The sequence below is a fragment of the Branchiostoma floridae genome, chromosome 3 (assembly GCF_000003815.2).
Source record: "Branchiostoma floridae strain S238N-H82 chromosome 3, Bfl_VNyyK, whole genome shotgun sequence".
In the NCBI taxonomy this organism is placed as follows: Eukaryota; Metazoa; Chordata; class Leptocardii; order Amphioxiformes; family Branchiostomatidae; genus Branchiostoma; species Branchiostoma floridae.
In genome coordinates this window covers 12,388,657-12,400,293 of record NC_049981.1, presented here as the reverse complement: position 1 = coordinate 12,400,293, position 11,637 = coordinate 12,388,657, and the positions used below count along the sequence as shown (strand labels likewise).

The window sequence follows — 11,637 nt, the reverse complement described above, 5'->3', positions numbered from 1 at the left end:
CTCGATTAGGAATGACTCCACTACCATCGTTGATCAGTACTAACTGGTTCTACTTTCCACTACTCCAGTCATGAACCGTGATGAGGGGGGATACAAACTTAGCCACGTTTCAGACCGTATTGTTCCTATTGCAGCTCCACCTAGAGATGGGGAATAGAATCAGTCAGTATTGGCCTAATGAATATAACAGAATTACCAAAATTGTGGTATGTAGATATCTGGTGATTGTGTGCAAAGAACTACAAAGTTAAATAGGTAAGGCTTTATTTTACATTTTACAGTATGACACGTTATCCGCATTACAAGGATTCTAGGTCACCTTACAGTATGGACTGGTAATTCTGTTACTTTTCAATGTGTTAATTGGAGTTTTGGTAACTGTGCCGTTAAATGAATCCGGATGCCTGTAATTGGAATAGGGAGTCAATACTCGTACACCATAATGAACACAACCTCTCTGGTAATGATACGCAGCTGACTACGAGTTGCTTATGGGCAACAGAGGAACTCCATCTATTTATCATCAACTGCAATGACGAGGATGGTAAACTACACTGAATGTACAGACTTTGTACAGGGGCGGGATATTACCCGGAACAAACTATCATTGATTTTACAGGTGTATAAGCTAGACTGACTGCTGAAAAATAAGCGTACAAAGAAATGAGAGCACTTTATCATCCCAATCTTTTTGCAATAACAATATCGACTTAAACCTACGGCTGTGATGTATTGATGTTGGCATTGGGGATTGGCATTGGGAGTACGTTTTACAAAGAATTATGTTGAAGGATGGCGTGGTCGATAGTTGAAATGAGCTTGAGTCCTTCAGCGGGGGCGTACGGAGTAGATTAAGTGATAATAGTGCCCTTGGGAGACATTGAAACGACTCATTCGTGATACAACCAACAAAGACCGTTGATTACAGCTAAGCCGATCAAAGCTTGGTCGCAGCTATGCTGGCTGGGGGACATCAACTTTTGACCTTGCAAGGACCGCTCGATATCACCGCATTATTATATGATATACATGCTATCAAAACCAACTTTCCCCATGTATTGAATGATCAGTCTACAGCAGCAAAACGTATTGGCAACAATGGCCGGCTCCTCGCCCTACCAGATAGACACAAAATTTCCATTATAGAAACAACAATCAAATTCTTGGATAGCTCATTAATTAATTGGCTACCTGGTTGGTTGGTTAATTGATTGGCTGTTGGGTCAGCTGAATTGCTGAATTATCGACTTCTATACATTTTAATTGTGTGAAATGAATAAATTTATGATGCTCAAATTAGTTGACAAATATATCTAATTCTTAATTCAACAGAAACGGCGAACGGTATAAACTTCCAGGCACTTTTGACCAATCGCTGACGAAGCGTATCCATAAGGTCTGGTGATTGGTCACTTGAAGTCTCAACAAGCTGGCAGTAGGACTGTCGAAAACATGTCAAAATTTTATCTGTGAACTGTGTGTAATTCTTGTTTGTTTTCGATTTCATTTCAGGGCAGTTCTTTGGAGCAACTATCGTGATTGTCGCTCTGTCATCCGTCCTTACCATCTTCATCCTCAGCATCCACTTCCGGGGTCCGAACATCCGCCCGGTACCCAGATGGCTCAAGCTCATGTTCTCCATAAAAGCCTGTAAGCAACTCTTGCAGGAGACACGTCACAACAACCATCCCGAGGACACGGAACAACGGGAACTGCCCGAGATGAACCGTAACAGACGGGACAGCGCCTCCTTGGAGAGAACGGACATATTGCAGGCTAAAACCATACGCTACATGGAGCTACACAAGAGGATTGACGTCATCAACGAGCACCTGGATGAGATGCTGCGCACGCGCAGATCCAAGGCTTCAACAACAGCCATTGAAGATGAGTGGAAAACTTTAGCTGTGAAAATGGATAGATGTCTACTTGTGTTATTCCTTGTGTTATCGTTTATTACGCTTATTGTTATCATGTCTGCTATATATTAGCCTACAAGAGGAGGTTATTACCTTCTGTGTGATATGTCAACAATCACATGTCACCCCAGCCGGAGATTTATTTTCCATGGAAAGATCTTTGTTCTGCTAAGGAGAAGGACAACACAAGACCCTTGGCTTGTCAGAACACTCTAGGAACGACGTTTCCAGTGGACCTGGCCAAAATTTCGTTCCCAATCGCGACGAGTGTCACCCTGAGATATATGTCGGGCTAGAAAATAAAACAGAATACTTTCATGAAGTGAATATGAAACCATATCAAATATGGACACAGCTACCGTCCGTTAAGATGAAGATGTTATATGTACATAGATATTGCACAGAAGGAAAGTGTATTTGTTACATTAACATTGCTTTTGCCAGTGTCCTGTATTGATGATAAAAAGGTTGACACGTGAAACATAGCATATTGCTTTAACAATGTACATAAAGTAAAGTAGATATTGGATATATTGCAATGGGTATATATTGTGACTCTGATATAAGAAGAATGTGTAAAACACAATTAAGAGCGAATCTGTTCATTGTAATATATGACATGCTATAAGAGACATATTGATGATGTTGCATTAGCTGACAATACACAATTACCATGCATTTTTTTGCAATTACGCTTGCTTAATGAATTAAAACAGTTGTTAGCTGATTCAATGTACTTTATCATTTATTGAGTATAAGTATTGTGTGAATGAAATCTTCATTATATCCATGAAAAATTGAGATATCATTTTAGATGTGTCTTTGGTTAAATAAATACGATGCTATTTGATATGCTGGTAGGTTTTGGAAAAACGAAGGCCATGGCCGATTTTGGGCCTCTTGTGTGTGACCTTGGTACTGCAGCAGAGCTTCTGTTTTTGTATCTTTTAATCTGGACATTCTATGATCTTGAGTTTTAGTGACAGATAGATTGTGTTGTAAGGAATAAGTGGTGTATGACTGGGCCCCTTATCAGCTTGCCCTAAAAAGGAGGGGTGTTTTCGTTAGAACATTTCAAGGAGATTAACTGAAAGAAACGGATTTCCATGACATTTAGCATGCAAGTAGCTTTAACAGAGATGTACGTAATGAAAAACCGTGCGAATTGGGACTTGATTTGGATCATCAATTAGAAAAAAACATATTTACAGTGTTTTAGTGTACCCAAATACATGTAGTCAGTGGCATTGGAACATTACTAGTAACAAATACCTATTATGCTAATAACATCCTACTTTGCATACTCAATGCAAAGTGCAATATTTCTTCTGATCGGTAAATGATTGGACTGACCAATGTAAAGGTGGTCATGTAAATGTGGAATCACACTATTTCATGTAAAATATGAGTTTTCCGAACTCTTGTCTGTCATTATCTGTATCTATATAGCCAGTACAACCGCCCTTCAACGTAACACACCACCTTGTCTTGTCAACGTTTCAGGTCATGGTAGCAAAACATGGACAGAAAAGGCACAAACTATGCAGGATTGAGGGGAAAATCACAATGAACATGCACCAATTTTACTCATTTAAAGATATATTGTAAGCTGTACAATCAAGGATGCAACCTCTATCTTACCTTGTCACTCATAGCATTTGACATTAGGTACAACCTCGAGCACACGCCAACTGAATAATCAAAATAATTACAGGAAATTCCATCGTGGTCCACAGGTGCAGCTGACGTCATAAGAGCATCGCATTTAAACGGGAAGAACAGGATGGGTTTCATCACAGTTCCCGGCGTATTTATGCGCACGCACAGTATATTCTAAATGCAAAGGTTTAAATGTGTAATTTATTTGAGTGACAAGAAAAAAAAAAGAGCTACTCCTCCATTTCCTTAAACCATGATTATGGACACCAGTCCTGCAGTGTTGGTTGCAATCTAAAGGTTAGAGGCCAAAAGGTCAAGGTGTATATGAGGCAATGAGCTGAGTGTCTAATGGTGGGGATGTGGTTCACATCATCCTGTGTGGCGTTTCGCGATTCATTCATGGTAAGTACGGCTGTTGAGAATCAACAGGGTATATATCCCTCTCTGTTTATTTTGGGTTTGATTCAGCTATTAATCAAAATGATTATCATATCTGACAGAATCTTTTTCTGTAAAAATAATGATTATGATTTAACTCAATATATGACGTGTTTGCATGACGTACACATTTATCTATCGGGGATAGACACTGCAAAGTTAATGTCTAGCTTACTTATCAGATACGACGACAAGAAATTGCATCGTCTACTTTGCATATGTGTCGATGCTATTTTTCTCGCTAGGCGGCGCTTTTTATTGTGGTGCTGGGGTGTACGGGAATCCGATGCATCGAGCTGGAAGAATACTTTGGCATCATCAACTTACCTTTGACCAAGAAAGGGTGTAACCAACATATCATTGTAGTGACGCATTTCAAACCATGCGGAACAGGAATGGGAAACCCAAAACAAGACCACTGACAAACGATATTTTCATCAATTTGGCATAATATAAAATCACTGTGGTATCAGGTGGTTAAATGTAGACGGACCACAATCTAATAGAATAAAAACACCACACCTAACAGTTGTACATTTCTTGAATTTTTCGGTTAGCGAGTATTAAATTTAACAATACATGTTGACACAGGAGTCGCACATTTAACGAAAACCTTTGAATAACAAATATTGTTGTTCAAACTATGTGCATTTTGCGCGATAGCATCAGACACATACTTCTAAATAGGTCACTATTACTAAACAAAATTCGCCCCTTACGAAACAGATGAGTAATGCCCCGAGGTAGTCACGTATAATGAAGGCATTGGTGGAAGAACCGGATGCTAATATGTCCCTTTCAGATAAACATCCGGGTCAATGCGGTCTCTGAGCAAAAGATGCATGCACAGAGGTGTGTACATGTGGTATAATTTTGTTACTGGTGCCTAATATTTAATTACATACAAACTCACAATAACTTTTATACAACATTTTAAAAGTAACGCTTAAATGCTCAGATTTGATAGATACTATTACATGCTTAAAGATAACTGCGCTTATAGTATACCCCTTGAATTGATAAAGTTTGTTTTCCATCACCACACTATATGTATTTTGTAGAGAAGCAATACCATTAGCAATCATGTCAACGTTATGAATAACATAGAATAACGCAGAAATTGAGCTACGTTCAATGAATGTGTAGGCCGTTTGCTACGTTACACACTCATAAATTTTAATTGTTTTCGCTGGACCATGGCTTTGGTAACCTCAAGTTTGCAGCTGTTATTAGAGATATAATGACCGCTTGCAGTAGCTGCCGGTAATAGGCCAGTTCGTACCAGTATTTAGGCTGTCCCTAGTACCACCCCTGTTGCAATGATCAATGCCAACACGAAGACAACAAATAGACATCGGTCAATCTTCATAGCTAGAATCTTCCACTCCTTTTCCAAACCTCGTTTGTATTTCATCTTCTTTTCGTCGTCCAAAAGGTGGTTCATGACTTTCTCAATTCTACCCAAAGCGGGACTCAGGAGGTCGCCTCTGCGCTGGGCAGACTCCGTTTCTTCCGACTCCCCAGATTGTGGACTATGTTTCACGTATTTGTTATTGGTGATGACGGTTACTCTCGCTTTTGGAGGGCCGAGAAAGAACATGGATCGGAGCCAGTCTGGAACTGGTCGGATGTAAGGGCCTCGGAAGTGCAAGGTCAAGGTGAAGATGGTCAAAGCAGACGAGAATGTCACCAGTAGGATGATCACTCCATAGAAAGTTCCTGGGGGAAGACAATTAACAGATGGCAACGCTAGCGCTGTATGAGTGCAAAGTCAGGACACGTAAAGTCGTATACGATATCACTATATGATGTACTCAAAATACCACATGCATATGTAGGTAATAAGTTCAAGCGAAATTACCTAATTAGCTAACCTAACACTGGTCCATGATAAAACTAGTCTGCGACATTAAGGTGACATATAGCAGTGATCCAATCGGCGTTTAAGTCTACACGCCAGTAGCTTCCTTAAATTCAGTATATTACATAGTTATACATAACTAGATCCATTATGATACAATATATTCTTCTAGGAACATTTCAAAATGTCTTTTAGTGAAATAAAAGGACCAAAAACATGACAAATCATTCGAACTGTCTAGACAGTCCGTGCCCTTCCACTTGCTACATTGCGCGCTTGAACACCTCACGACTTTAGCCATGGTGGCAGCCGTCTGGTGAATGTCAGGCCCTTATTTGTTTGGAGACGAAGACGCGGAGTAAAAACATTAACTGCATGTACAAATACCAGGCTGCTTACCTATGGCAGGGATGCTTGTTGACAATGGCGGCAGCCTGTCCGTCACAACTTGCATGAACACCACCAAGGCTAACAGCAGGGTAATGTTGAGTGACAGTTTCTCCCCAGAATCCGGTGGCAGGAAAAACCCCAAGAGAGACAAGAAGCACATGATCACACCCGGAGTGATGAAGTAGTAAGTGTAGTAGAGACTTCGTCTCCGAATAACCACCGTGAAGGTGACGTCAGGATACGTCACACTCAGATCGCTCGAGTAAACAACTTCGTTTCTTTGTAACCCAAAGGACTCTAACGTCCATTCCCCATTCCTAATGAAGTTTACGGTGTCACCCTTGTTGGTAAAGTTGACTAGGTTCAGGTGCAGACCGTTGTATGTCCAGGAGCCGAACTTCATGGGGCACCTTTGGATGTCGTAAGGGAAGCGTGCGATGTCCATAACACAGGAACTGATGATGGTGACCGGGGCTCCCCAGGTGACGTCACCGGTACTGCTGACACGGACATTGGTGTCGGGAGTTTCTGACCAGCCCTCTTCATGAACCCTGTCATGGTATATTTTGTTTTGTATTGTATTGTACTGTATCGTATAATATTATTTCACACATAGTGTTACGGTTAGGGTTAATGAGCCTCCCCGTTGGGTATATGGTGTTATCCCTGGTCCTTTGCTATAACCACCGAATCAAACCACTGAGTGAGCGAAGCGAACGAGGATGTTTTATAGAAGAAGAATAGAAGAAGAACTTTATTGCATGACACCTGTACAGGATACAGTGTATGGCAACATGTACATACAATACATACATTCAGAACAGTTTGACTACATAAGTTACTAGTATCTAAAAAACTAGGAAACTAATCTATTTTACACATGGTATATAGTATTGACAATCAGGCTAGCATTATGTGCTGGTTCAGGACAGTATAATATTGTCTCGTTTTTTAAATGCGTTATATATAAATTGACCGACATAGGCAGATATATCAGCAGGACATGATAGTAGCATATTAAACATTTCTGTCTTGTTAGATGGTAACATTATATCAGATTTGTATTTAATACACTGTAACAATTCTTGTCTCTCTCTATCATATGTTGGGCAATCCATTATAAAGTGGGATTCATTTTCAATATTATCATGGCACGTTGGACAAAATCTCTCGCTGGCTGGTGTGTTGTGATGTCTACCCTTTTCGATTTGTAGGGAGTGGGCACTAATTCTTAGTTTCGTAATGATATTTCTAAAAGATTTGTTTTGGATGGTTAAGAGGTAATTTTCAAGACAGAAATCTTTTTTGATTCTGCAATAAGTACTAAGTTTGCTTAGACTTCTTATTTCTTGTCTCCAGCCAGAGAGAAATGTGTCTATCAGGCGGTTTTTGAATAAATTTCCAAACTGATTGGCATTCACGGCAGGGTTGAGCCAAACAGTTTGGAAACCATGTCTACATAACATGTCTTGTACATGGACAGCCCAGTCTAGTTGTAGCTGAACAGAAGTATTGTATGCTTTCTTTACGAGTCTGTTATTTGGGAGGTTATGTAATCTAAGCCAGTATTTTATCAACTGTGTTTGTGAATCAATGTATAGAGGTATGAGGTGGTTATAGCGAAGGACAAGACATTATGACACCATATACACCGAGGAAGAGGGGGTCGCTAAAGCCCCTTCACACGAGAGCAAGAATGAGCCGAAATGCCGTCGGAATGAAAATCATTTTCTATTCCTGGCAATTCCTGGCTATTCGTAGTGTGTTCCAGAAATTCTTACTTCATTCCAACTATTTGTGTCCGTTCTTTTGGCTGGCCAGAAAGTTTTTGACATGTTAAAAACTGCATTCGAAGTGGAAAAAATATCGAATGGGATTCAAAGTGGATTCTAAGTGGATTCTAACTATTCTAACTGCAGTATGACCGCATTCCAAGGTATTCCAACATTATTCGAAATATTCTTATCTCATTCGATAGAGAACCGAAACGGCAAGCCACTTCGAATCCTGTCAGAGTGTGGCCAAAAGAATATCTGGAAGCCAGTCAGAATTTCTAGAATAAACTATGAATTCCCAGGAATAGAAAATAATTTTCATTCTGACGACATTTTGGCTCATTCCTTCTCGTGTGAAGGGGATATAAGGTCCATTTAGAATTCCCACCCAAATGGCCCCGAATGTGGTACGAATTTTGCAAATACTTTATTACGATTGGTTCTGCTTGATTCCTGCTAATTCGGTTTAAGTGTGAAGGCCCTATTACTGGTACGTTATTATCATATAGCCTATCAGAACTGTCAAGTATAAAAGATACAATTCCTGTGTAAAACTAAACACGTAAAAGAGTACAGCATTTAATAATTTTTTTAAAGTTTTGAATAAACAGATTTTTACCTGTTGTAGAGAACAATATCGGGACGCCATATAAGTTCACTCTTAAAGTTGACGGTTTTGATATTGTCATATTTTGAGATGTTCCATGTTAGAAATTCATCCCTCCAACGCTGGGGATAGAAACAACAACAATGATATATTAGTGATGAAAATAATTTGATGTTTAAAGCACTGAAGTGGAAATGCCTAAGAAAAGGACTTGAAGCATAGGTAGGGCTTTTGAATTGCTAATGTTTAGTCTCAATATACACTTAAAATTTCCATCGTCCTTTCTCTACTTTCTAGCCACAGAAGGTTTAATCGGCAATCTTACATACCCGGCCCAATCAACAGCCTAAGTAAATACTTAGGCCCGAAAATCATCATTCACGCATGTTGAATACACGACTCCACCTTGTATACGACATCTGTGATGTAAGCCCTACCACCAAGAAAAGGTGAGAAAAAAAAAGAAACGATTGACTCACTCGTCGAATCCACAAGTTAGTGGTCATGGTCTGCTCTTTAACATTCTGTCAAAAGGAAACAAAAAAACAGAACTATTAGATTGAATCTGTTTTGCTCTTACAACAACACATTTAGCTACACGGACATAGCTATGACGTCACTGTCAGCCATTTTTGATTGTTAAAGCCGGACGTTGTTGGATGAATTCATGGGTATGGGTAACATTTACATATGCATGACATCACATGTAAGCATATCTATTGGTCTGGCTCTTCAGGCTTCAACCAATCAACAGGTAGCTATGGAGTCACATTAGAATCTGTTTTGATCAATAGATGAACTCACCACGCTGATTATCTGTGCCAGGGTTACATCCAAAGAGACCGTGACCGGTTTTGAAGGGTCCCGTACAGGTCGGGCTTCCTTGTTATAACCAGTCATCAGCGTGGCAACCAGTTCACGTTCTGATAGTGCAGCAACTGTAAATAATTGTGTGGAAAACATTACTCTAGTTGTCGCCCTCAGCAAATATCCTTGTCCTACGTTGTCCAATGCCCTTTAACAACAGCATGTGCTATGCTAATTTATCTACAATGGTTACAAAAACGTACGTGACATAAAACAAGACCATAGAATGCAAAGGACAAAAAAAATACAGAAAACGAAAGTTCTGTTGCGTTACTAAGATCATCCACCATAGCGCCAAAAATGTTCCTGAACTTTGTGTTCACAACACCTAACAAAAACAAGTATCATTACAATTCATCTGGTGGTACTTAGGTTATTACTGTGGAAAAAATACACACAAGTAGTGCTGGGTACCGGTACTGTGTACCGGCACAAAACCCGTTTTTCTCATTGGACCGGTCCAGAAAAACCAGACCTGAAAAAATTCGGTTGACCGGATGTTGGACCGATTGGAAAATGAACTGATTTCTGATCAGGCATTCACACTTTTACCGGTCTAGGCAAATAACAAGAGCTAAGCAAAGTAGACTCTATAGTCATTTTACTAACTTTTACAGTCAATCGTACAGAGGTAGTTAGCCTTGTAGGGTTGTTAAAACGCCAGTGGGAGTCGAATACTACACAAAACAGATTTCTTTGTAGCAAAAAGGACCATTGTTTTGAGTATCGTTCATTCACAAGTTTTCACATAATGAATCAGTTTGCTACCCAACATTTTGTTGCCTACGTTACACAATAACAAGCTGTCAGGTAACGACGCCAACCTCCCCTACGGGGACAGGGCTAACCCTTGCCTTGGGCGAGGCCGCGATAATCATACACCTTGTCACTCAAGAAGAAACAGTAGAAGTTGTAATAACTATCATATAACGACTCGATAGCATCCATTTTACTCACCATATCCGTACAGCAGAATAAGGAACATGAAAATAATTGATGTCATCATTGTTGGTACTTCGGAGCCAAAGATAAGAATAATTCTGCACAACCTGAGTTAACACATGCTGTGATACTTAGCGTCTTGTCCTTGTTTATGTGCCAACAGTTGTGCTGATTCCCGCACCAAGATATCTGCAAACACACATTTCTTTCATTAGATAAATCTAATAATGTAATACATGAGATAGAACAACAAACATACAGACAAAAATTTCAACATAAAAAAAATTAATAATACCCATAGTGGATATGAAATATCCTTGTTCTGTTCCATAAGTACATATCAGGAAAGAAATGGATCAACAGATAGATTTCGACTGTGTACAAATTTCTGTTCGTCCTACAAAACATCTGTAACCGTACTACAAGTTTTAGACAATGAAACGTCTACCATTACGCTTGGATACACAAAGGACATACTTGTAACCCCTTGTCACATTTGACGAAAATCGGTCGGACGACGATTCTGTGATCTTAAATATGGCTGATCTTCCATCGATACGCCCGAAGATCGTGGATAATGTGACAGGGGTATAACGCGATTACGAGACATATTAGTGTTAGCACCATATAATAAAGAAATTACTGCTATAGCTACATAGTACAGTTGAACTCTTCGACTGTTCGAACAAATACGTCTTAATCTAGTCAATTCTACTGCCAAAGATAAGAACTTGTATATGATTTACGAAGAAACGACATACCGAGACAAAAGAAGGTCTAGTTGTGTGTCAGACTCAAAGCTGTGGGTTTGCCATACTCGTTGCGTGTATACGTAACGTAACGAGTGGAAAAACCGGCCTCTGTCGTCATATGCCTACCGGCGCCTGGATACTGCACCTATATTCTTTGTCATTCAGAAAATGATTGGGCAGTCATATACAATGATCCCAGTATTTATCTAGGGCGAGGTTATGATAGACGGACAACAGCATTCCCCGAAAGAATGCCGGATTTTAGAAGTCATTGTTTGTACTATATATGCTTGCATTTGCGTCGTTCCAACTTCTGTAAGATAGTAATTAATATTCTAATTTTTGTCACGTATATTTCTCATACACAAATTTATATCCTGCTATCATAAATGTCGATAGTTAAGCTTCCTTAAATAACTACACCTTT

At 39.6% G+C, this 11,637-nt stretch overlaps 2 protein-coding genes across 2 annotated transcripts in view; one reads left to right on the top strand and one right to left on the bottom strand.

Annotated features, from left to right (window-relative positions):
- LOC118411694 (neuronal acetylcholine receptor subunit alpha-10-like) overlaps positions 1-4,438 on the top strand; it is a 14,271-nt gene extending 9,833 nt beyond the window's left edge. Inside the window, exons 7-9 of the mRNA XM_035814172.1 lie at positions 135-162; positions 1,513-1,907; positions 4,262-4,438. Coding sequence (XP_035670065.1) covers positions 135-162; positions 1,513-1,907; positions 4,262-4,438 — 600 coding nt within the window. The remainder of the gene's footprint in view (positions 1-134; positions 163-1,512; positions 1,908-4,261) is intronic.
- A 9-nt stretch (positions 4,439-4,447) lies between these two features.
- LOC118412690 (neuronal acetylcholine receptor subunit alpha-10-like) lies at positions 4,448-11,291 on the bottom strand. The gene is made up of 7 exons (XM_035815707.1): positions 11,220-11,291; positions 10,474-10,647; positions 9,454-9,587; positions 9,129-9,173; positions 8,662-8,771; positions 6,277-6,818; positions 4,448-5,735 (listed from the first exon to the last, which is right to left on the bottom strand). The coding sequence occupies exons 2-7, from the start codon at positions 10,520-10,522 to the stop codon at positions 5,305-5,307; spliced, it is 1,311 nt and encodes a 436-aa protein (XP_035671600.1). The 5' UTR covers positions 10,523-10,647; positions 11,220-11,291; the 3' UTR covers positions 4,448-5,304.
- Positions 11,292-11,637: the final 346 nt, after the last annotated feature.

Bases quoted from the DNA above. Each gene is read 5' to 3' on its own strand.
- LOC118412690 (XM_035815707.1), bottom strand. From the start codon at position 10,522: ATGATGACATCAATTATTTTCATGTTCCTTATTCTGCTGTACGGATAT. The intron at 8,772-9,128 runs GTGAGTCAATCG...TTCTATCCCCAG, and splicing joins CTAACTTGTGGATTCGACGA to CGTTGGAGGGATGAATTTCT. The intron at 5,736-6,276 runs GTAAGCAGCCTG...GTCTTCCCCCAG, and splicing joins AACAAGCATCCCTGCCATAG to GAACTTTCTATGGAGTGATC.